The sequence below is a fragment of the Prionailurus viverrinus genome, chromosome A1 (assembly GCF_022837055.1).
Source record: "Prionailurus viverrinus isolate Anna chromosome A1, UM_Priviv_1.0, whole genome shotgun sequence".
Lineage (NCBI taxonomy): Eukaryota > Metazoa > Chordata > Mammalia > Carnivora > Felidae > Prionailurus > Prionailurus viverrinus.
In genome coordinates, this window is record NC_062561.1 from 110,372,240 (window position 1) to 110,399,674 (window position 27,435).

Genomic DNA, 27,435 nt, shown 5'->3' on the forward strand with positions numbered 1-27,435 from the left:
GGGGAGGGTGGCTGATGGGTATTGAGGTGGGCACCTTTTGGGATGAGCACTGGGTGTTGTATAGAAACCAATTTGACAATACATTTCATATACTGAAAAAAATAAATAAAAATAAATACAAATAAATAAATAAATAAATAAATAAATAAATAAATAAAAATAAAGGACACTGAGAAATATGTAGAAAAGATTCCAGAAGGGAAAAAAATCCAAATTTCACCAATAAATATATTGGAATAGTAGTAAAAATCTTTTGAAAAGTAATCTGCCTTTATGTCATTCAGTTCTAGGTCAGCTGCTGAGCCAACACGCATTATTTTAGCAATCTAGGAAAACATTATATTACTTAAGAGTTCAATATTACAGTTAGAAAGAGAAACAAAAATTTAATGAAATGAGTTATATCCAACTGACATTTTTAAAAAATTTAATTTCTTCTGTTACTGTGACTAACAAAAGTCAACAAAAAAATTAAGAATGGAAAAGCCATTGATAAAGTTTCAAATATTAATTCTATTAATTCTGACCAACAAACATAAGTTTTGAAGTCAATGGTACACACTTTAAGTTTTGAAAATCATTCTTGGAGGGACACCTGGGTGGCTTAGTCAGTTGAGCATCTGACTCTTGATTTCAGCTCAAGTCATGATCTCACAGTTCAGGAGATCGAGCCCCACCTCAGGCTCTGTGCTGTGTGGAGCCTGCTTGAGATTATCTCTCTCCCCCTCTTTCTCTGTCCCTACTCTGCTTGCAGGTGCACGCGCTCTCTCTCTCTCTCTCAAAATAAATACATAAACACTTAAAATTAAAACTAAAATCATTCTTAGATAATAAAGTCCAAGATGTCTACAAGCTTTAGGACTCATTCACGTTCATACGCAAGAATGAGAGTAAGCTTACTGATTACATTAAAGAAGAAATCAACCACTACTATTTATTTTGAGATTGGCATGAATTGATAATAACTTTAGATTATGTGAAAATCAGTCTGACCCCTATTAAACAAGAAAGGCAAATATATAGACAGCATCGAGATCAGGAATCAAATCCAATTCATTACATTGTAATTATAAAATAAATGGTAGTATGATTTGAAGATTCTGGAACAATCTCTTGTTTTTTTCCAAAATGTCTTTAATCTCTAATTCCAAACCCCAGGTTTTGTGTCACACTCATATAAATGATGTCAGTATAACCTTAAAAACTAAAAAAATGGCTTCTACAGATCTCATAAATGGCTTCTACAAACACCAAATGTTTTAAGAACAAAGTCAAACTATGTGTTATATTTATATTTCATCAGAAAAAAGAGTTTAATACACGCTCAATCTCATACTGCAAACCCACAATGGTCATTACTGTGACAATATATACTATTACAGCCACCATACATAGCCGAAGCCTTTAAAAATGTAAGGCTAGATCAAATGAAAGCCAAAGGCAAATCAAGTATTAGAGACATTTATGGCCACTACAGCTATGTTAGAGTCAATCAGAAGTGATATGTACTGTTTTATGCAATCCCAAATCAAGTACGATGATAACTATAATATTGAATGTCTCTGACAACATGCTTTTAACGTAAATTGGAATCTGGTAATTAACCACATAAAAAAGAAAGATAACTTAGTATACGGTAACAGAAAAAGGAACCAGACTGATAGTGAAAACACATTTATTCAAACATACTAATAGTCATTGATACTTAGTTAACTAAGTAAGCAAATGGCAAGAAACAAGACAGACACAAAGAATATCTGAAATAAGTGTCTTTGATTGATTTTATACCCAAAGAACCTAGGAAACAGCAGATGACGCGTACCCATTTACAAAATATTAATTTAATTCAGAAAGGTGAAATGTCTGCCCAGGATTAGTGGTAAAGCCAAGAATATAGAGATAAATGCTCGAGTTAATCCAGACCACATTTTCAAGACTATGAGATAGCAAAGGGGAGATGGAAGGAGGTATGGGTTTGAGGACAACTTTAGGATGCTAACAATATTGTTTCTTGATCTAGATACTGATTATGTAAGAGTGTTCATGTTGTGAAAATTCTTTCAGCTAAAACACTTGTTTTGTGTACCTTTCTGCATGTTATACTCCAATGACAAGTTTATCCCCAAAAAGGACATTCTGATTTAGAGGAAAGGAAAAAATGTTAAATGGTATACATATTAGTAACTCTTTCCTACTATAAAAATTCAATTTTAAACACTTTCTTCAAAGGAAAACTGTCATACTACTGGCGGGGGGGAACATTCAAAGGACAACTTACAACTTTGTATGGCTCAGCAAAGAGAGGAGAGCTAGGTGGGAAGGCGTCTTCGCCCTGCTGAATTTCCTGATTCCGCCTTTCCCGTTCTTTCATACGCAGCACATTTCGGTCTTCACGGTTCATGTTGCTAAGAAGAGAAACACAATCTTTGTATTACAAAAAGAAAAATTAAATGTTCTGTACTCACTTTGTGAGTTTAAAGCTTCAATCAGAGATTCCCTTTCAAGTTCCAAGTAATAACAGGCATTAGTGCTGAAGCTGGGTACTGGTAATGGTTTTACCAACTAATACCAAGTGTCTTGCATAGCTATCAAGACAGGAAACACTAGCCCAGAGTATTAGGATCCACCCCATTGAAACATTTAACCTCATCAATTTTTAAAGAATTCAGCTAGCTAAAAGTCAGCTAAAACTTATGGAAGGTAGTACTTAAACCCAAATCCTTAGCATTTCCTATAAGCCTTTCATGGCTTCCTCTTCAGACATCTAACTATTCTTTGCCATTAGAGGCACACAACCCACTCCCACCTACCACTCCCTTCCCCCAGGTATCCAGTGCTTTTCTCTACTTTGCATCTCCTTATCTTGATTCCTTTTTGTCTCAAACACAGCTTCCTTGGTGTCCATCCTTATGGCAGTTTGACCTCGCTTTGCTGTTGCTCTAGATTCCCTAAAAAACGACATTTCTGCTCTAAATACATTAATATTTCAATTAATACCTCAATAAATGGCAGGGGCACTGGGTGGCTAAGTTGGTTAAGCGTCCAACTTCGACTCAGGTCATGATCTCACAATTTGTGAGTTCGAGCCCCGCACTGGGCTCTATGCTGACAGCTCAGAGCCTGGAGCCTGCTTCAGATTCTATGTCTCCCTCTCTCTCTGCCCCTCCCCTGCTCACGCTCTGTCTCTGTCTCTCAAAAATAATTAAATGTTAAAAAAAAAATACCTCAATAAATGGCAAAACTGAGGCTTTCAGCAATAGAATCTAAAAATAACTTGGGTTAGTAATAGTAGTCGAAATTGTACTGAAAAAGAGTCAGTCTTTTGGGGTGGAGGGGAAAATGAGGGGGTCATTTCTATAAACATTACAGCATTTTGTATTTTCACTAGGAACAAAACAAAGAAAATGAATTAAAATTTTGTAAATGGGTACACATTATCTGTTGTTTCTTAGGTTCTCTTTCAGAGATATTTGCCTCTCCCTTGTTTCTTGCCATTTGCTTGCTTAGTTAACTAAATGTCGTTATTTATAGCAGCAGGGACTTTTGGTTAACAACGTAAAAGATGCTGAGCCCCGGGACAAGGTATTACCAGAGACTCTGCAACATTCTTCCCTGGGGATAGAGTAAATCAGCTATCCTGGTTTTATTTAAAGAGAGTGGGGAATCCTGGAAGACACCAAAGGGAAAAACCAGATTGTATGTGTAGAACCTTTCTAGCCTTATAATTCATAAATCTAATCTAATCAGAAAATTGAAGTAAATCAAGATGGGAAATAAATTTTAATTGTAAAATTAGAATGGACAGCAAAACCAATATATTCTTGAAGATTTTTATAAGTGGTTAGAACAGTGCAAGTAAACATTCAAAAATAAAACTTCGTGATTTGCACAATTTAGTATCAAAGTAAATTAATGTTCAAAAAAATATTCTAAATGCTCGAAATGTGTATTAAGGTGTTTCTATGTGTACAATATTCTAATAAACTTAGACAAGAATATAAGCTATTTTGAGGTACTGAAGTAATATGTGCTTTCTTTGGTCTCCCTGGTACTTAGTACCATACAGAACCACAAAAAGTATTTGGTTCTTTCTTTAATAAATACCAGAAAACATCTACACTTCAGTATTCAGAGAACGAAACCGAAGAACATATTATTCTACAATACACTTGAACCAATTAATAAGTGTATATCACTAACAATCAGGTTTCAGAGAGAACGCTATAAACCTTTACACCTCTTCATATGGTGCTACAGCATATGAAGTGATCTGTATCCTAAGAGTCTAGGGAATGTGTTAAATACTAATTTCCTTACACTTCCTGAATTCGATTCCTCAAATATTTTTTTAAAAAAAGAAATGCAGGGGCGCCTGGGTGGCGCAGTCGGTTAAGCGTCCGACTTTAGCCAGGTCACGATCTCACGGTCCGTGAGTTCGAGCCCCGCATCAGGCTCTGGACTGATGGCTCAGAGCCTGGAGCCTGTTTCCGATTCTGTGTCTCCCTCTCTCTCTGCCCCTCCCCCGTTCATGCTCTGTCTCTCTCTGTCCCAAAAATAAATAAACGTTGTCAAAAAAGAAATGCCTTCCCTAAACCATGATTTAATTAAAGTGCTAAAATAATCATGCAAAAAACACTTGTACATTTATTACACAAATAGATATGATTCCCACAATAAAAGTCCTCCAATAATCCAATACAAAAATGTTTTCTTAAACAATGTAAGTCATCCAACTGAATATTCCCTTTTAATAAGACTGCCAAGAAGCAGAACAAAATTAAATGATTGCTTAGAAGAACTAATATCCCAATTATAGCTCTTATTCTCTAATTTTTTTAACTTTTTTTTAAAGTTTATTTATTTTGAGAGAGACAGAGAGAGCAAGCGGGGAAGGGGCAGAAAGAGAGGGGGAGAGAGAATTGCTAGCAGGCTTCATGATGTCAGCACAGAGTCCAACGTAGGGCTCGAACACACAAACCGCAAGATCATGACCTGAACCAAAACCAAGAGTCAGACGCTTAAGTGACTGAGCCACCCAGATTCCCTCAAATTTTTTTCTGATCAGCCTTACTTTCACATCTAATTTATTGGATCCACATTTGTTCCTGTGTTTTTGAACATCAATACCTCTGCCTAAGATAAAGTTTCCCACAAACAATAATTCCAGTAATCTGAGCTCCCTTAAAATTAACATGAAATTTAAATATAAGTCAATTAGAAGTATATCTCTGCTGCACAGGCAAGCTATTATATAGCATATCCCTCAGGAGATTTGCAACTACCAGAATGAAAAAGGATTGTTAAAATTAGCAAATTGCTACATCAAAACAAGATCTGTGGGACTACCAGATAAAATAATTTTTAAAAGCATAATAGCAAGTAGAAAGGAGAGTTCTCTAAATTTTTTAATTGCTTAAGGTAAACTGTTCTTAAGTACCTATCAAGTACTTATGTTAAGTTGATATGTTTATTTCAAACAGCATTCTATGGTATAGCATAATGGTATAGCAATTTCATTGTTTCAAGATTGAGCAAGTGAGTAAATATACCAAGACTTCTAGGGATCCAGGCATGTTACTATGAAAGAAGAGAGATTATAAATATAGAAAGGAATAAAAAGAAAAAGAACCTTTGAGGACTAGGAACTAGTAGCAGTACAATGAACACAGGCTTTTATTTTAAAAATCTGTATCTATATCTATCTGCCTGCCTGCCTGCCTGCCTATTGAGAGTGTCTCCAGCTCTGTTCACTGAAAGCGTCTGTGAGCACTGACATCCCAGAAAAAAGTAGCACCTTCAGTACCCAAATTCTGATTTCTAATATCATTTCCTATGAAAATGGAACAAGACTTCTTGGAGAAATAGCTCATTCCAAGGCTACAGCAGATAAAGTACAAATAGACCTTAAAATATCTTGTTTTAACAGCAAGAAAATGCACAAAAACAGATGGGGACATATGAAAAGGGCACGAGAAGCAGCCAGAAGGTGCTCCCATCAGTCAGATTTAGAAACATGAGCATCAAAATAAAGACAAAAATGGAATATAAGCAAATGAACAACAACAACAAAAGAATCCCTCAGTCTACAGTAATAACAGCAAAAAATAAAAGAACGAGAAATAAAGCAGGGAGTAAATGCCTTCTTTATAGAACAATGTCAACTAATCAATATAGAAGAAATAAAAGAATTAGAAAATCACTTTTTTTGTGAACACTGAAGTAATAATTGAGACCAAAATCACCAATAGGTGCGCACGTGGGTGGCTCAGTAGGTTGTGCATCTCACTCTTGATTTTGACTCAGGTTATGATCTCACAGTTGTGGGATTGAGCCCTGCTTAAGATTCTCTCTCTCCCACTCCTTCTGCTCCTCCCCCACTTGCACATGCATGTGTGCTCTCTCTCAAAAAAACAAACAAAACAACCATCAGTGGATGCTAAAACCAATGGGGAAAAAATTGGGGGGAATAGAATATTCAGTATGACCCCATAGACCATTAATTGGAAAAAAATTTTTTAATATAGAGAAGTAAACAGTACCCTTAATCAAGTAATCAGAGTTAACATTATCAATAATGGGATAAAATAACATCATGTGCGGCACTAAATGAGGCACTAAAGACATATCACTACCTAGGTATTCTTTCTGCTAAAAATTTAACGTGAATCTAATCAGGAACAAGCAGACAAAACTTAAGTTGAGAACAAGTCTGCAAAATTGGCCTGGACTCTTCAAAGATGTCAGTATCATGAAAAGAAACACAAAAAGAGGCTGGGGTTACTCTTATATTCTTCTATATTCAAGGAGACACAACAACTAAAGGCTGTATGTGATTCTTCATTTCCCAGACACTAGTTCTGGGGAGAGAAAAATGGTTGTGAAGGACATTATTGGAAAACTTGAGTATGAACAGTATTTCAGATAATCCTATCAATGTTCAGTTTTTGAACTATGAATATTGTATTTAGTAATGTAGGAGAATGTCCTTGGTTCTTAGGACGTACACAGCATATGTGGGTGAAATGTCATCATCGTGTCTGCAAGTCTAAAATGGTTTAGCACCCATCTAAATATAGATCTAGCATGTGTAGAGAGTGAATGAGTGAGAGAAAGTTTGTGTATGTGTGTATGCAAGCGTGCACGCACACAGGGAGGGTGGAAGAAAGGAGGGAGGGAGGGCAGGAGGGAAAAACAGACAAGAACTGAACAGTAGAGCAGGATCGGCAATTACAGTAAAAATATTGACAACTGGTACATCTAGATCAAGGGAATACAGACATATGTTATACTTTATTATATAGGTTTGAAATTTCCTTTAATGTTTATTTAGAGAGAGAGAGAATCCCAAGCAAGCTCTACGCTGTCAGTGCAGAGCCTGATGAGGGGCTCAATCTTACAAACCATGAGATCATGACCTGACTTGAAATTAAGGGTTAGACACTTAACAGACTAAGCCACCCAGGCACCCCTGAAATTTTTTAAAATAAAAGATAGAAGGAAAAGAGTGATAAAGTTTATACAGGAGAGCACTATGGGTACTTTCCAGCATTTTCACCCTTGGAATTTACTATCAAATTGTCTCTTCTCTAAAGATTAAAGTATTTCTCTCAAAGACAGATACCATATGTTTTCACTCTTATGTGGATCCTGAGAAACTTAACAGAAACCCATGGGGGAGGGGAAGGGAAAAAAAGAAAAAAAAGAGGTTAGAGTGGGAGAGAGAGCCAAAGCATAAGAGACTCTTAAAAACTGAGAACAAACTGAGGGTTGATGGGGGGCGGGACGGAGGGGAGGGTAGGTGATGGGCTTTGAAGAGGGCACCTTTTGGGATGAGCACTGGGTGTTGTATGGAAACTAATTTGACAATAAATTTCATATAATATAAAAAAAAAAGTATTTCTCTCATGTCTAACATGTGCCCCCCCCCCCGCTTCATATTTCCAAGTTCAAATTGATCATCCAAATCTCCTCAACTCGTCCTCTATGTCACTGTTTATTACACTTGAGAAAGTGTAATAGCATTCTTGGCTAACAGGGGACACTATGAACATGCCAACTTTCAGTTCCCCTAAAGTAACAAGGGTGCCAACCTAAAACAAGATATTAATATTAAACATTAAGATATTAATATTAAACATTAATATCTATTATTTATTAAATCTATTTATTAACTTCATAAATACACAAGAAGCATCTATTATATACTTAGTACTGGATAGAGAACAAGAAGAATTTGTCACAGTAGATAGTAAAACTTACTATAAAGTCATCACAATTATCAAAACAGCATTGTAGTACACAGAAATGAACTAAATGCTCTGCAAAACAAAACCCAGAAATAAACTCAAAGATACATCGGATATTAACAGTTAAAAAATCCAATCCAATGAGAAAAGAATGTTTTACTTAAAATCTTCTATTACTAACAAGAGCCAAGTATTTTTCTAAAATGACATAGTCATTAAAATGGTAAAGTGATGTTTCAAACTCAGAAAAAATAAACCCTTTAATCGAGCAACCTTACTTGTGGGGATATAACCCACAGAATTAGCAGTACAGCCATAAGCTACAAAGATGTTTAGTGAAGCACTTCGGTTAATGGTAAAACAATTGAAAATAACGAAATGACCAAGAAGAGAAAAAATGGTTAACTAAATAGTTAAACCACAGTTTTTTAATAATAAACAAATGAGGCAGGTCTTTGCCAATGAACTTGGAGGAATTTCCATAATTGCTGCTTTGTGAGAATACATACATGCGACACAACGTATAGTATGACTGATCATTCTTTGTTCAGGGTAAACTAGAATTGTTAGGTGTTGAGTATATCCATAAGAATTAGATTCAACTAACTCGACTAACATCAGAATATAACCACTAATATTCTCACAAGCTAAACATCAGGACACTGAAATGTGAATAACAGTTTTCATATATAAAACAGGATGTCTTCCTATTTAGCTATCTCTTCTTTATTGGTCCTCAGCAAATGTTTTGGCTGTTCATATAAACATGAATAAGGAATATTCTTCCACCTACGCATTTTCCAAAAGAGATAAACCTTAATGGTTTTGTTTCTCCAATTACAAAAGCAATACTGTTTGCTCAAATACTCTTTGCTCAAAACTTAATATAAATTAGAAATGAGGGGCGCCTGGGTGGCGCAGTCGGTTAAGCGTCCGACTTCAGCCAGGTCACGATCTCGCGGCCCGTGAGTTCGAGCCCCGCGTCAGGCTCTGGGCTGATGGCTCTGAGCCTGGAGCCTGTTTCCGATTCTGTGTCTCCCTCTCTCTCTGCCCCTCCCCCGTTCATGCTCTGTCTCTCTCTGTCCCAAAAATAAATAAACGTTGAAAAAATTATAAAAAAAAAATTAGAAATGAAAAGTCATCAACAATTTCACTTTCCTGAAATAATACTGTGAGGAGCCACATATAATCATACACATGAAGAAATTATTACCCACACTATTCTTATTTAGTAAACAATGAACATAGTTCCACATCAATACATATGAATTTTCATTCTTTTATTGACTGTATAGTATTTGTTTAACCAGAAAGCCCCTGATAGATTGTTGGGCTATATCCAGAATTTAGTATTTCAGACATTACAGCGAATGTGTATGTATGTGAAACTATTGTGAGGGTACATGCTATATTGCTTTTAATTTATATCACTAAAGTGCTTTCCAAAATGAATGAATCGGGGACACCTGGGTGGCCCAGTCAGTTGAGCACCCAACTTCAGCCCAGGTCATGATCTTGTGGTCCATGAGTTCGAGCCCCACATCAGGCTCACCGCTGTCAGAGCAGAGCCCACTTCAGATCCTCTGTCCCCCTTTCTCTACCCTCTCCACTCATTCCCTCTCTCTTTCTCTCGCTCTCTCTCCAAAATAAAACATTAAAACACACATACACCAAAAACAAACAAACAAACAAACAAACAAACAGGGGTGCCTGGGTGGCTCAGTCAGTGAAGTGTCCAACTTTGGCTCAGGTCATGATCTCAAGGTTTGTGGGTTTGAGCCCCACATCGGGCTCTGTGCTGACAGCTCGGAGCCCAGAGCCTGCTTCAGATTCTGTTTCTCCCTCTCTCTCTGCCCCTCCCCTGCTTGTGTGCTCTCTCGCTCTCAAAAATAAATAATAAACATTAAAAAATTTTAAAAAGGGATACCTGGGTGGCTCAGTGGGTAAGGCCGACTTCCACTCAGGTCATGATCTTGCAGTTTGTGAGTTCGAGCCCTGTGTCAGGCTCTGTGCTGACAGCTCAGAGCCTGGAGCCTGCTTCGGATTCTGTGTCTCCCCCTCTCTCTGCTCCTCCCATGCTCATGCTCTGTCTGTTTCTCAATAATAAGTAAATATTTTAAAAATTAAAAAAAAAATTAGGGGCACCTGGGTGACTCAGTCAGCCAAGGGTCTGACTTCGGCTCAGGTCATGACCTCACGGTTTGTGAGTTCAAGCCCTGCATCGCGCTCTGTGCTGACAGCTCAGAGCCTGGAGCCTGCTTCGGAGTCTGTGTCTCCCTCTCTCTCTGCTCCTGCTCACATTCTGTCTCCCTCTCAAAAATAAATAAAGATTAGGGGCGCCTGGGTGGCTCAGTCGGTTAAGTGTCCGACTTCAGCTCAGGTCACGATCTCGCAGTCCGTGGGTTCGAGCCCCACATCGGGCTCTGGGCTGATGGCTCAGAGCCTGGAGCCTGCTTCCGGTTCTGTGTCTCCCTCTCTCTCTGCCCCTCCCCCGTTCATGCTCTGTCTCTCTCTCAAAAATAAATAAACGTTAAAAAAATTTTTTTTAAATAAAAAAAAAATTTAAAAATAAATAAATAAATAAATAAATAAAGATTTAAAAAAAAAAGACTGAATCAATGGACTGCCTACCAACAAAATAATAAGACTGCCGTTTAATCATGCCATTCTCAATCCTAGGGCATGAGTCTTTTTAAATTGTGTCACCAATCTAAGAGGGAAAAAATCCAATTTCATTTGTTTATTTCATTCATTCATAAAATACATGAGCCTATCCATTATTGCTAGGCACTGGGCTAGAAGCTAGGGATAAAACGGAGAACGACACATAGACAGTTCTTGGCCATCTTACAGTCAACTGCATTCTACCGAATTTCTCTGATAGCTAGGTTGTACTTTTTTGTGTGTTAGCCATTATACTTCTTCTTTTGTGAACTGCCTATTCATGTCTTTTGTCCATTTTCCTATTAAAGTGACAGTCTTTTAATTATGTGATAACAATGCTTTCTCAATTTGTCACATATCTTAACTGAGGAATACCAGGTTAGGATTAAATCATTTTTAAAAAATTTTTTTAATCTTTATTTATTTTTGAGAGAGAGAGAGAAAGAGACAAAGTGCGAGTTGGGGAGGAACAGAGAGAGGAGACACAGAATCCGAAGCAGGCTCCAGGCTCTGAGCTGTCCACACAGAGCCCAATGTGGGGATCGAACTCACAAACCATGAGATCATGACCTGAGCTGAAGTGTCACACTTAACCGCATGAGCCACCCAGGCACCCCAGTTAGGATTAAATCTTACACTGACGTGTGCATCCTCACTCTACTGAGTACCGCTTCAAGTCTTCTGCCTCCTCCTCCAAGATCACCACCAAACTGTACTGGCAGGTTATGCCTAAACTCTTCAATCTCTTCACAATACATAAACTGCACTGCAGTTGCAGAAATTTGTCAGTGCTCTCTGGACTTGTTTCTGCTTCCTTCTTTCATCTTGATCTGGAAATGCTCAGCCTCTCTGGAGTTTTCCATTCTTTATTTCTGTGGGGTAACTATAATTAAGCTAAATAAATAATTTTAAATTCCTATACTACAGATATTATGCTATCTAGATCTTAATTCTCACTTATCCAGTATCCAAAGAGACCAAAAATGAGTTCAACTATGGACAACATAGGATTAGAGGACTTAAGGAAGGAAACAGTTGGCTTTGACTGGCAGCCCTTGCCACCCACTTCACTTGTTACAAAAGACTCATCCACCACTAGCAGCCCCAGTCAAGTCAAACTGTATTTAGAGAGGAACCATGCAAATTAGAAAGAGGTCACCTCTCAGACATTCATATTTCTCTGTCTTAGGACCTCTTGGGAAAAAAGAAGGGCAATGACAGATTAAGAATAGCAATCTCAGGGGCACCTGGGTGGCTCAGTGTGTTAAATGTCTGACTCTTCATTTCAGTTGAGGTCCTGTTCTCACAGTATGTGAGATCAAGCCCTACATGTCGGGCTGTGTACTGACAGTATGAAGCCTGCTTGGGATTCTCTCTCTCCTCGCTCTCTGGCCCTCCTCCGCTTGTGTGCGTGAGTGCTCTCTCACTTGCACTCTCTTTCTGAAAATAAATTAACATTAAAAAAAAAAGAATAACAATATCAGAAGAGTATGAAAAATAACTCAGGCATGTATGTAATAACTATTTACTGGATGAATATTTTGGAGCCAAAAAGAAGTCCTCCCTTATTTTTCCATAATCATCACGGGAAAGGCAAAGGTTATCAATTTTCAACAGGACCCTTTATCTCCCAATGCACAGTACCTCAAATTGTCAAGTGATATCTGTCGTTTAGTTATAAGCAAGGACTATTTGATAATCTAGATGTAGAGTGGTATCCTTGCTAATAAAGATTCTCAAAAATGTCTAGTAAGCAAAAACCAACATAGGCAATTACCTATTAACTAATTTCTTAAATACCTTAAAGTAATCTAAGTTCCAAACTTCAATTGAGCCATAAACAGTTGAGGCATGGTAATTTAGTACATGAGATACAAAAAGATAAATGATTGTTATTTCTGATTATATATTAGACATACATTTTAGGTTCAGTAACCTCCCTAAATTTCAGTTTTATCTTTTATAAAATGCCCATACTACTCTGATGATAATAATTAGATGAGAGAAGCATTTGAATGTATCTGAGCATTTACCATTACACAAGAATAAAGGATAAAACAAAAAATGAAGGGTGACTCCAAGTGAGCATAAGAGATCGTTTTGGGGTGATGGAAATGTTCTACAATTAAACTGTGATGAGGGCTGCACACTCTATAAACTGATTTAAACGCTGTTCAATTGTACCCTTAAAAAGTGAATTTTATGAGGCGCCTTGGTGGCTCAGTCGGTTAAGCTTCCGACTTTGGCTCAGGTCAACGATCTCGTCAGTGAGTTCGGGTCCCGCATTGGGCTCTGTGCTGACAGCTCAGAGCCTGGAGCCTGCTTCAGATTCTGTGTCTCTCTCTCTCTCTGCTCCTCCCCCACTCACGCTCTGTCTCTCTCTGTCTCTCAAAGATGAATAAATGTTAAAAAAAATTTTTTTAAGTGAATTTTATGCTATAAAGCTGTTTTTAAAAAAATAATAATAATGGAATATTAACAGCTTGAAAAGGATCCTTGATTACTCTCATTTCTCAAGTGTTCCTCTGTATCTGTGGCCTTACTACTGATGGTCTGTAGGCCAGTGCATTTCCTTAAATAACAGAGGCCTCCAACTTTCTGCTTAAACTCCCTTTTCCCTATCACAAACAACTGAGGTCTCCTACCATTAAAATAATCTGGTGTTAAAGAGATAAAGAATATAAATAAGGACAAACATTACAGTCTCTCAGGATTTGATACTTGAACACAATACAATGAACTTGAACACAATACAATAAGCCAACTAGTCCTAACAGATACATATAAAACACTCCACTCAACAATAGAATATACTTTCTTCTCACATGCAGTATTGTCACTAGGAATAAAATACTCAGAAATAAATTTAACAAAAAACAAGAAAACATGCTCTGAAAACTATAAAATGTTATTGAAAGAAATGAAAGAAGACCTAAAGAAATGGAAAGACATCTCATATTTGTGGATTGGAAGATTTAACTATTAAGATGGACATACTACCTAAACTCCTCTACAGATTCAACACAGTTATCAATACCCCAGCCGACTTCTTTGCAGAAGTTGACAATCTGATTCTAAAATTCATATGGAAATATAAAGGATCCCGAACAGACAAAACAATCTTGCAAAAGAGCAAGTTGGAAGTCACACACACTTTCCAATTTCAAAACTTACTACAAACCTATAAATCAAATAAATAGAAGTGAGAGTCCAGAAACACATTACATTTATAACTGATTCTCATTAAGAGTGCCAAGACAACTCAATTGAAAAATGGGCAAAGGACTTAAATATTTCTCCAAAGAAGATATTAAAATGGCCAATAAATAATTAATACTTTGTTACCTACACTGGAAACAAAATTTTAAAAGAGAAAAGAGAAATAAAATATGACCAACAGTGGCACCTGGGTGGCTCGGTCAGTTAAGCGTCCAACTTCGGTTCAGGTCATGATCTCATGGCCCTTGAGTTCAAGCCCTGTATTGGGCTCTGTGCTGACAGCTCGGAGCCTGAAGCCTGACTCAGTGTCTCCGTCTCTCTCTGACCCTCTCCCGTTCATACTGTCTTCCTCTCTCTCACTCTCAAAAATAAATAAAAACATTTTTAAAAAATTTTAAATGAGCAATATATGAAAAGACGCTCAACATCATTAGTCATTAGGGAAACTCAAATCAAAACCACAATGAGATACCACTTCACCACTCATTAGGATGGCTATTACCAAAACAAACAAACAAACAAACAAAAACTGCTGTTAAGAAAGTTGAGAAATTAGAATGCTTGAGCATTCATTGCTGATGGAAACGTAAAATGGTGCAGATGGAGTAGAAAACAGTTTGGTGGTTACTCAAAAAGCATAAAAGAATTTCATGTGATCCGGCAATTATACTATGTCTATACCCAAAAGAACTGAAAGCAGGGACTCAGGTACACCAATGCTCATAGCCCCATTATCCACAACAGTGAAAAGGTAGAAGCAACATAAGTGTCTATCAAAAGATGAGTGGATAAACAAAATGTGGCACATATATGCAATGGAATATTATTTGGCCTTAAAAAAGAATGAAATTTTGACATGCTACAACATGGATGAACCTTGAGGATATTTCGCAAAGTGAAACGGGACAGTCACAAAAAGACAAATAGTGTATGATCCCACTTATATGAGGTGCATAGAAAATTCACAGAAAGAGAAAGGAGAATTGTGGTTGCCAGGGGCTAGGGATAAGGAGGAATGGGAATTATGTTTAATGGGTATACAGTTTTTGTTTGGGATGATGAAAAAGACCTGTAAACAGACAATGGTGATGGTTTCACAATACTGTGAATATAGTTAATGCCATTGAGCTACACACTTAAAATGACTAATAACTTTTATGTTATGGATATTTTTCCACAATAAAAAAATTACAATAAGCACACAGTAAAAAAAAGGTTTAACGTGCATTCCCAATGAAGCAGAAAGCCACCTTCTATAATATTTTAATAAACACATGCAGTCTTAGAACGTTTCAAATTTAAATTTTAAAAAGATTAAAAGCCAAATGTGACCTTTAACTTGCCTCTTTCAAATGATGTTCAGAACCTACTACAATGTTTTTTTCAATTATTGTCTCAGAACATCTATACTGCTAACAAACGGAGCTGTTCAACTACCAGATTATTAAATTATTTAAACTCTAAAAATCTAAATGAGACTAGAGCTAAGAGCATGATCATTTTAGAATCCAGTTTACAACAAATGCTATTAAACTGTAATTTTATCACAATGCACTGTATTAAAGCAAAAAGCCTCATGTGTACTGAAATCTCCCTTGGCCTCCTTTGGCAGGATTTCTCTGTGAGAATCTGGAGAGGTTATTTCCTAAAAGGTAGGGAAATAAATATTGTACACCTGGAGAGCAAAGCCAATAGTAACAAACCATCAGGTCCCAAAACAGTATTTTGCAGAGAAGGATCTTGCCCCACAGTCAGAAATAAGACTTCTACAGCCTTTAGGTTTAAAATACTGCCATGAAAAACACGGAAGCAAAGATAACTCCATTCTGGTTGTGCTTTCTTCGTTGTATCTTTATACATAAGCAGAATTTCTTATAATCATTTTTCATAACTCACTCTCAACTAGGCCCTCAAAGATTCCCAAAATCTTACTAGTTTTCACAGATGAATGTTCTTTCCTACTTCTCACAAGTATTTTCATGGAGTCCTAGGACTCTCTCTCCCAACTTGCATTCCACAAATGGCCTTGTCTTAGTGAAGAGAGATTGAAAACAGAAAATTAAACAAGAGACAGAAATTTTCTCATCAATCAACCATGAACTTTCAAACTACCAGCATCTGAATCCATTCTCTTATTTCCTCTGGGTAAAAAAGAAAAAGTATCTCTTTTCTGTGAAAGAACAAGTATGTCCATTTTACTACGTTCTAGACCTTTATCAGTTACTGACTTCTCTCTAGCAACTTCAACTTCTCCCTCTCTAATGAATCCTTTCTACCAGCATCCAAGCATATTCTTCCTTTATTTAAAAAGTTTATATACACTTGAGAGAGAGAGAGAGAGAGAGAGAAAGGGAGGGAGCGTGCACCCAAGTGGGGGAGGGGCAGAGAGAGAGGCCACAATCCCACAGTGCCAGTGTAAAGCCTGACAGGGGTTGAACTCACGAACCTTGAGATCAAATTCTTCTTCAAAAAAAGAAACAGACTCAGGGTGCCCGGGTGGCTCCATTGGTTAAGTCTCTGACTCTTGATTTCAGCTCAGGTCTTGACCTCACAGTTCGTGAGTCAGTTCGTGAGTTCGCGCCCTCCATCAGGCTCTGCACTGTCAGTGCAGAACCTGCTTGGGATTTTCTCTCTCCACCCCTCCCCTGCTCATGCTCTCCCACTCTAAAAACAAATAAACTTAGAAAGAAAAAGAAAAAGGCTTCCTTGATCCCATCTTTCTCTCCAGCTACCATTCTATCTTTTCTCTTCTCTATTTTCGTTCATGGCCAAGCTTCTCAAAAGGACTCTTGGTGTTTGTCTTCCTCTGCAACCATTCATGTCATAAAGTGTTACCTGAAATAGGGTAAGAAGCAATAAACACTTGTGTTAGTCATGAACCACCTCAGGAAATACAACACTGCCAATAGAGTGAAAGGCTATTGTATACCATCCTTGGATCACATCTCTTGTACTCACTCCACCTTACAAGTGAGAGCCACTATTCTGATTTTGGTGATAATCATTCCCATAAATTCCTTTTATATTTTTATAACTTATGTATATATCCTTAACACTGTTTTGCATATTTTTCAACATTTAAAAAGGGTATATTCTAAAGACCGAGGCTTTCTAATTCTCAGCATTATGTTATGAGGTTAATCCATGTTGATACATGTTACTATATATAGTACATTTATTTTCACCAAGGTGTATTCACACAACTTACCACTGTCCAGTTGATGGATATTTAGTTTCCCCTTTTTCTGCCAACACAGAGCTGTAGTGATCATTTTTTTCTGCATTTCTCTTATGCCAGTGAGTGAAAGCTTTTCTAGAATAGACACCTACAAGTGGAATTTCTAGGATGCAAGCATCTTCAATGTTTTTTTTTAATGTTTGTTTAGTTTTGAGAGAGCATGTGCACAAGCGAGATAGAAGATCCAAAGCAGACTCTGTGCTGATCGTAAAAAGCCCAATGCAGGCCTTGAACCCACAAACTGTGAGACCATGACCTGAGCAAAAACCAAGAGTCAAATGCTTGACTGACGGAGCCACGCAGGAGCCCATGGTATCTTCAATTTTAGTAGATACAGACAAATTGTTTTCCAAAACATATCCAATCACTATTCAACCTTCTATTGTTTCCAACTTCCCAACATTCTGTTTTCTTTTTTTTTTTTTTTTTTTTTTTTTTTTTTTTTTTTTTTAAATTTTTTTTTTTCAACGTTTATTTATTTTTGGGACAGAGAGAGACAGAGCATGAACGGGGGAGGGGCAGAGAGAGAGGGAGACACAGAATCAGAAACAGGCTCCAGGCTCTGAGCCATCAGCCCAGAGCCCGACGCGGGGCTCGAACTCACGGAGTGCAAGATCGTGACCTGGCTGAAGTCGGACGCTTAACCGACTGCGCCACCCAGGCGCCCCCCAACATTCTGTTTTCAACTTCCCACACTCCACTTTGCCAAGATCACTAGTGATTTGCATATTACTAAATCCAACAGACACTTAATCATCTTAGTTGACCTACCATTCAACACATCCAGCCACTAATGGCTCCTTAATATATTTTTTTTTAACAAAAAGCTGCAAGTTTATTCACATAATAATTCTAACATGTATCAACATAACATGTATCAAAATTTCAAGCATGTCATTTTGAATCTCAAGAAACCACAACATTCAGTATTAATTAAAAACAAAAAAAAGGGTGACGGTGGTCATTTATAGGTTTTAGTCCAACATGAAAATGCAGAAAATGTTTATTTTGTTCATCTGTGTTGATTCCATGTTTCTCCTTGAGAAGCTTCAACTGTTCTTCCTTCTTTTTTGTGTCCACCTTCTGAAATGCCCTATTGGCATTACAGTACAAAACCACCAGGTTATCTGTTATAAACACTGAATCCTGAAAGGTGATCACACACATTTTAGGCATCAAAGAAATCTTCACAGATCACGCAAGGTGTTCCTCTAGTTGCAGGTGTGTCCCCAGTCAGATTTAATGAATAGATCAGTATTTCCAAAATATATCGTATGTTTCTTCACCTATGATGTCATATGGCAAATTTCTTATATCTAAACTGATTTAGTTCAAGTGGAAGTCGAATATTCACTGTCTTGGCAGGCTGATGAGGTTACTACAGCAAATACTGGAATCCCTCCAGACACCTCTGGAGCTCACTCAACTTTGACCACAACGTCAAATGCAGGACATCAACATACAGGCTCCCTCCTCCTTAATATACTTTTGGTTTCTGCAACTCCAGCCCTCACAGTTTTCCCACCACCTCAGTCTCCTCCCATTTTACCTACCAGACTTCTTAGAAGTTGACGCTTCTCTGTGCTCAGCCATGGGTCTTATTCTGATTCAGTCTACATTCTCTCCTTACATTCTCATGGCTTAAAATACTATGTGTACACAGGGGCACCTGGGTGGCTCAGTGGTTTAAGCATCTGACTCTTGACCTTAAGTCATGGTCTCAAGGTGTGTGGGATGGAACCCAGTGTCAGGCTCCGTGCTGACAGTGCAGACCCTGCGTGGGATTCTCTGTCCCTCTCTCTCTTTCTCTTAAAATAAACAAACTTAAAAAAACAAAAAAACCACCTATATACCTACAATACAAATACCCAAATATGCACCATTATCAAATTTTTCTCTTTGAGATAGAGAACCTCGTTGATCATGTTCTTTGAGGGATCTCAATCTTTTTTTTTTTTTTAATTTTTTTTTCAACGTTTATTTATTTTTGGGACAGAGAGAGACAGAGCATGAACGGGGAAGGGGCAGAGAGAGAGGGAGACACAGAATCGGAAACAGGCTCCAGGCTCTGAGCCATCAGCCCAGAGCCTGACACGGGGCTCGAACTCACGGACCACGAGATCGTGACCTGGCTGAAGTCGGATGCTTAACTGACTGCGCCACCCAGGCGCCCCGGGATCTCAATCTTAAATACATCCCGAATTGATTCCTTAATCTGTTTTTCCCTACTGCCAGGAATTCCTGCTCCAGTAATCCTCATCCTATCAACCAACTGCTCTTGTTCAATCCTCCGTTTAACCTCTCTCCACAACCAACCCATAACCACAGCCTCCCAAAATATATTTTTAATTTATCTGTTCACTTCTTTCTGCTCAGCCACTAGTCAAAACAAGCTATTACTTTATCTCCTTGAACAAATGTTACAATTGGATTCCTGGTTCCCTTGTTTTCTAATCCATATTTCATACAGCAAAGTGATCTAATTTTTTTTAGAGGAAAAGGAAGTAGCTTTTTTTTTAATTTGAGAGAGAGACAGAGAGAGAACATGAGTGGGGGAGAGGGGCAGAGGAACAGAGAGAATCTTGAGTGGGCTCCACACTCAGCAGAGCCCAACGTGGAGCTCAATTCCATGACCCTAGGATCATGACCTAAGCCAAAATCAAGACTGGGATGCTCAACGGGCATGCGGGTGGCTCAGTCATTTAAGCGTCCAACTTTTGATTTTGGCTCAGGTCATGATCTCATAGTTTATGAGATTCTCTCTCTCCCTCTCTCTCTGTCCCTCCCCATCTCCCCAGAGAGTCCTATCATGAGCTCGCACTCACTTTCCCTCTCTTTCTTTCTCTCTCAAGATAAATAAATAAACATTAAAAAAAAGAAAAGAAAAAAGAGTCAGAAGCTCAACCACCAAACCATCCAGGTGCCTCCAAAGTGATCTTTTTAAAACACAAACCGGATCATATCACCCAACCCCTGCTTTAAAATTTTTAGTAAGCTTTCCATTTACCTTAGGAAAAACTTTAAGGTCCTGAAATGGCCTACAAAGCAATGATGTAACTTCATACTTGACGTGACTCCCACCTATCTCATCAGATTTATTTTATATCTTATGAATAACCTCCCTTCCCAGTGCCCACCAATCATCTTTTCTTTTTTTAGCTGCTTGAACTTGTGGTGCTTTTTTCAGCATTAGGAAATTCATGTAGACAATTCCATTTTCTCTCAGGGTACCTAATTATAATTAAGTATACACTTCTTTTGATGTTCATTAATATTTCCTCTCCCACTAGGTCATGATCAGAGAATGTTGTCTGTTTTGTTCAGCCTTGCATACCTAGAACATAACCTAGTGGACAATCACTTCAGTAAGTAAACTAATGAACTTCAGGGCCTGGTTAGAAAGGAGCAATTATCTCACTATAAAATAATACTTAGAGATCATGAGATTCTTCACCTAACATCACAAAATCCCAGTATTTCAAAACTGGAATAATTAAGACTCATATTACACTAAAATCAGACACCATCTGCAACATTTTAATTTAGCAGACACTTAACGTATGCATTAATTATTTTAGATCAGAATTGAAACACATGTCTTTACTTATCTGCCAAGCTATACAACTCTGATTCTATGACTATAACTCAATTCACTTTCTCTATGAAGCTTTTTCTAACAAAGCAAAACTTTATTTGCTCATCTTAGAGGTCAAACAATACCACAACCAATGTTTATTATGTCATTACACACACATTCAATTGTTCAAGAAGTCATTTGAAACAGTATTTTCCAAGTGGGTTACTGATAAATGTATTCTTTTTAAAATACTAGACAGGGGCAACTGGCTGGCTCAACTGGTAAAACATGCGACTCTTCATCTCAGGGTTGTGAGTTCAAACCCCACACTGGGAGTGGTGCCTACTTAAAGATTTTTTTTTTTAAATCTAGATAATTTTAAGTCTCAATTCAAGAAATGTTTATTACACACACAAGTATGCTCAACACTTAAATGTGAACATAAGAATATGACTATTCATATTACTTATAACCAGCTGCTTCCTTCTAGCTATTTCTCTCAATAATAATCCTAAAATGTTCCTTCTCCCAGTAGTCCTGCACAGTTTTACACACCAAAACCATTTTCAGAACCAAAACCAAGTAAAATTATATTTCTTGGGCTTTTACTAATACTTGAGAAATATGTAAACCAAATTTAACTAGTTTAAACTTCTCTCAAAAAGTTACTACCAAATTCTAAAAGCATATGGACAAATAAACTGAGAAGTCTACTTTCATCTTTAAAGATGAATGAATGGGTGGAAACGATGGTTAAAAGTCAAAGTTTACAGTTCCTTTTAGAAAGAAAACAATCTTGGGGCACCTAGGTGCCTCGGTTGGTTAAGCGTCCAATCTTGGCTTCAGCTTGGATTGTGATCTCATGGCTTGTGAGTTTGATCCCTGCAATAGGACTATGCTGACAGCATGGAGCCTGCTTGGGATTCATTCTCTCTCTCTCTCTCTCTCTCTCTCTCTCTCTCTCTCTCTCTGCCCGTCTCCTGCTGTTTCTGTCTCTCTCAAAATAAACTTTAAAAAAAAAATTGAAAATTTAAAAAAAAAAGGAGAAAAATCTTTTGATTCAGTTTCTTGCTTTCAAAGCATGCAATATCTAAAACCCCCTAAGGTCTCCTATTGGAAACTTCTGTAATATATGAGTTGATAATTACTTTCATATTTTTATGAAACAGAAGTACTTAAAACCTCTTCTGCTTAAAAATCAAAAACTCCAAGCTCTATGGAAAATCCTAATCCTAAATTCTCATCCCAGGATTTAAAACTGTCCACAGCTTTTTAAATTCTTACCTATTTCTATAAAACCTTCAGGGTTTATCTGAGCCTAAAAATAACCTACACACGTCCAGATCTACATATTTACTCAAAAACTAGTCCCTCTACTTAGAATATCCTTCCTTCTCCCCATTTCTAAACACATCCATTTCAAAGTTTACTGCATACCCCACTTCCTCCAAAAAGCCCTCCAAGATTCCTCTGTCACTAAAATCACTTACTTTCCAAAGAATTTCTTTGTATCTTATCTGGCACTTAAGACTTGCATTACATTAGGATTATTTACTGATATTCTAGGGACTCTCCCTACTCACCTCCTTATTATAAGCCTCTAGAGAGTAAGAGCCACATAAACATCATTTCACTTACTCTTTAACCCCTGTGGTGATTAACACAGTGGCAGGCATACGAGACATACTCAAAACATGTGATGAGTTTCATAAAGGTCACAACTGTAGTGTTATTGCCCTAAGAGTCAGTGGTAACACTCACTAAAAGTTGGGTTTCAAAATATGATGTGACCCATCATTTTCTATCCACAGATAGTCTCCCATTTCCTAAGACTTTCAGTTATACCTGATAACAATAAGAGAGTGGGTCTTCTTTATACTGTATTCAATATATTATCAATCCAATAAAGGCATTAATAGTGATATTAAATGAACTCTGTTGCTTTTAAAGCAATTTTTCTACAAGAGTTTATCTAAAAGTAAAACAACATATGTTCAAGAAAAAAAACCATACAGAAATGATCAATTTCTATTTTTACTTAAACCCTGTACTCTCAAATGTTCACCAAATGTAAGTGCTAGACTGTAAAATCTCAGAATCATACTTGGCAAAGTGGGAAGGTGTAAAAACTGAGTATTTCAGTCTACAACATCCAGAAAGAAATGATCTGTTCAACAGAGCACTGTAAGACTGCTTTCATTTGCAGTACCTGAGGAAGCCAAGAGAAAAGAATACAAGTCCAAACTGCAAAATAAAAGCAATTTTTTTACTTAAAAATGCATATACCACATTAAGCAAAAGTTTAACAACATTATACAGCAAAAGATCCTTGGAGTGCACACTAAAAGGAATTTCTCAGTAATTTCATCATCATTTGCATATGTGAAAAAACGGATGGTAACAAAGTACCCCGATTTTTTTTTTTAAGTTTATTTATTTTGAGAGAGAGAGAGCATGCAGTTGAGCAGAAGAAGGGCAGAGACAGACAGAGAGGGGATTCAAGCAGGTTCCAAGCTCAGTACAGAGCCTGATGCAGGGCTCAATCCCATGACAGTGAGATCATGACCTGAGCTACAATCAAGAGTTGGTAACTTAACCCACTTTATTAACTCTAAATTCTGTTAATAAGGTTCCAGTTAAATGTAAACAGGAATACTGCTTTAAGAAGGTTAAGGCCATTTAAGGCTACTGCTCTTTAATAATAACTTAGAAGTTACGGGTTATTTATCATGGCACAAAGAATATTTACTTTGAAAGATCAAACTGTAACTAAGAAGAGTAAACATACTTTCAAAATATTTTCTAATTCAGACTTGTAACATTCAGACAAAAGTCAGAAGGAATTTTGAAGGTTTTACAATTGTCATTTTAAAAACTATCTTTCAGTATAGACCTATACAACACATAAGGTACAATGTTAACACTCTTAGTTCATTCACCAATTACTTAACCAGAGCATATACTGTGCCATACACTGCACTAATGCTAAGGATATTAAAAATAAAAGTACTCTGGGGCGCCTGGGTGACTCAGTCTTAAGGTTAAGTGTCCAACTTTGGCTCAGGTCATGATCTCGCCATTCATGGGTTTGAGCCCCGCGTTAGGCTCTGTGCTGACAGCTCAGAGCCTGGCGCCTGCTTGAGATTGTGTCTCCGTCTCTCTCTCTCTGCCCCTCCCCCATTGGCGCTCTGTTTCTGTCTCTTAAAAATGAATAAACGTTAAAAAAATATTAATAAATAAATAAATAAATAAATAAATAAATAAATAAATAAATAAAAGTACTCTTCATCTCCAAGATTTGGGTGCAGCTACCCAGACTAGAGAAAGATGGCAGTAGGGAAGGAGGAAGGAAAGGGAGGAAGGCAAAAGAGGGAGGTTGGTTCTAAGCAGAGAGAACAAGTGCAACAGCCAAGAAGAGAGAGCACAGCACAACCAGGGAATACAGGTGTATCAAGTACAGGTGGAAAATAGGGTTGGGGGAGTACAAAATAAAAGTTAAGACTGGAGAGATACATGAAATCAGACCAGACCTATGGGATTGTTTATCAGATCTGGAAAATATAAAGAGACCTCTGCAAAGAAAATGAAATCTCCCAGATCTTGAGTGACGACTTTATTACATTAAAAAAATACTAAAACATAAAATTAGGTATGAACTCATTATATTTATAGCTCTTAAGTTTTACCTAACTGTAAAACAGAAACAACTTTAAAAATTAAATACAAAACAAAATTTAAAGTAACATTAACATAACATGGGGCGCCTGGGTGGCTCAGTCAGCTAAGCCTCCTACTTCAGCTCAGGTCATGATCTTGAGGTTCCTGGGTTCACATCCTGTATGAGGCTCTGTGCGAACAGTTCAGAGCCTAAAGCCTACTTCAGATTCTGCAAAATTCTCCCTTTCTCTCTGCCCCTCCCCTGCTTGTGCTCTCTCTCTCAAAAATAAACATTAAAAACATTTTTTAAATAAAATAACATTAATATAAGATTATGATGTATTCATAACAAGTCACGAACAATGTTGTAATCGATCCTAGAAATATGTAATCTCAGGTCTAGTTTCATATTTACAAACCACTTCTACAATATGACTTCGATAATACTAACACAGGAAATGCTTATAAATATGTGATACAAAATGGGTTTAATAATTCCAAGTATTTACAGTTGCTAGTTTAGGGAAATACAACCATATACTACCATGCCAGCTAGAGGTCCTTAAATATCAATTTTAAAACATTTTAAAAATTAAAAAAATAATAATAATAGGCGCACCTGGGTAGCTCAGTTGGTTAGGTGTCCAACTTCGGCTCAGTTCACGATCTCAAGCTTGTGAATTCGAGCCTCACGTCGGGCTCTGTGCTGACAGGTCAGAGCCTAGAGCCTGCTTCAGATTTTGTGCCCCTTTCTCACTCTGCCCCTCCCCCCATTCCTGCTCCGTGTCTCTCACTCTCTTTCTCTCTCTCTCTAGAATAAATAAAAAACATTAAAAAAAGTTTTAAAGAGTCCTCACTTGCTGGGGCACCCAGGTGGCTCAGTCGGTTAAGTGTACGACTGGATCTCAGCTCAGGTCATAATCTTACCATTACTCTGCACTGACAAGGACTCTGCTTGGACTTCCTCTCTCCCTTTCTCTCTCAAAATAAATAAATAAACTTAAAAAAAAAAAAAAGAATAAAATAAAGAGTCCTCACTTGTTAACTTTTGCAATCTATCTTATTTGTGGTTAAAGTAACTTAATTGAAATCTACAGTATATGTGTATGTAGTATAATGACTGCTGAGATTTGGAACAAAACACTTATACTGTAAACAAACTCTTTTATATTGATTAATTACATAGATGGGATACACCAGATACATCTCACAGTGAAGACATGACACTAACTACTATGCCAGGGTTCTTACTGGTTTAGCCTGCTTAAATTAACAACCTACCATGACACGATCCAGTTGTACTCACCTTCTTTCCTTGTCTGAACCACCACAAAATCATAAGTACAGTGCATTATAACTTGGCACAAACACAGTAATAAACAACATCTAAACACAGCAACAAACTCCCAAGAGAGTAGCTGGCTACAAAGCAGTGCTTCAGATGTTACAGAAGAATCCCTAGTTAGAAGAACAGTACAAAAAATGAAACACAACTAAAAAGTTTTAAGGGACAAAATCAGATTTATAGTTTAGAGGGAAGTCAGGAAGCAAACGAGAAGGGTGCTGCAATAATTCAGTGAAAAGTGAAAACCTGGATTAAGGCAGTAATACTAGGAATACAGATAATATAGAGAGAGCATTTAAATTTAAAGATGTTAAGGAAGTAGACTCTTGGGGCCAGCCAGATGTGAGAAGTAAAACAGGAATCAAGGACAACTTGGAGGTTTCTGCAAAGGCGATGACAGTGATACGTTACCCAAGGCAAGGAAAAGAGCAGGATTTGGGGGTGAGGGGATTGACTGAGAAGCAGAAGAATTAATTTGTACATGATGAACACTCACAGAAACTATCTGATGAGCTTCCAGCCTTACCTCTCCCCCAGCTTTTCTGGAAATTTTTGCCCCCCTTCACCGTACCTTCAAGGTACAGGTGACCAGTGAAGTCTGAATCCCTAACTTAAGCTAAGCCAATGCCCAGACCACATCTGTTTTTTATGTATTTTTAAAATTTATTTATATCTACTCATACACATGCACACACACATTCCACAATCAAAAAACCCTAACTGCCACCACAGTAAATAGGGACCATGTAAACTAACATTGAATCCTAAAACAATACTCAATCTCAACTATCCACCAGGGATCTGCTAAGACAGGAGATGACCAGCTTTTTCAAAGCCACAGAGTAAATATTTTAGGCTTTGCAGGCCCTACGGTCACAGCTATTCCACTCTCCTATTGTAGCAGCAAAAGCAGCTACAATCAACACAGAAACAAATGGGTGTGTCATCTGTGTCCCAATAAAACTTTATTTATGGACACTGAATTTGAGTTTCCTATAATTTTCACAGGCCACAATATTTTTTTCCCACCATTTAAAAATATAAAAAACATTTTTAGCTCACAGGCCATACAAAAGCAGGCAGCACTGGGCCTACTAACCATAGCTTACTGATCCTTATGCTGAGGCAACACAGAACTGCCTTCCCTTAAAACTCCTTCCAGATGTCCTCTCAGTGTTAACCTTAACTTAAAACAACAGACAAGGAAAACAATCCTAGTTGACAGAACTGAAAATTTTCATTTGGCTTACCAAAGAACTCACTCCATTTGCAAGGAAGTCAACAGATGAAGGCCCACATACTTGCTGGTGTTGCCATTTACCTTACACTGTACTTGCCTAGCAACGTATGGTGTAAGTCTTAGAACAATGCTACCTTCCTCTCTCCTCCACACCAAACAGTTTTAGTTTTGTTGGTGTTTTTGTTGTTTTTCCACAACTATGTATCAGTTATCTCAGGGATGATCAAATTTAGTATTTAGCCCACAACT

At 37.4% G+C, this 27,435-nt stretch overlaps 1 protein-coding gene across 5 annotated transcripts in view; it reads right to left on the reverse strand.

Moving 5' to 3' along the window:
- The window catches only part of AFF4 (ALF transcription elongation factor 4), a 96,687-nt gene that overhangs the window by 59,835 nt on the left and 9,417 nt on the right, over window positions 1–27,435 (reverse strand). For 2 of the 5 annotated variants that reach the window (XM_047834457.1, XM_047834751.1), the window contains one exon: window positions 2,279–2,405. In XM_047834457.1, the coding sequence (XP_047690413.1) occupies window positions 2,279–2,401 (123 nt within the window). In that variant the 5' untranslated portion in view covers window positions 2,402–2,405. Of the gene's footprint in view, window positions 1–2,278; window positions 2,406–16,061; window positions 16,379–16,575; window positions 16,595–16,861; window positions 16,965–27,435 lie in introns of those variants that run through there. The other 3 variants (XM_047834536.1, XM_047834670.1, XM_047834623.1) reach the window with 3 other exon arrangements.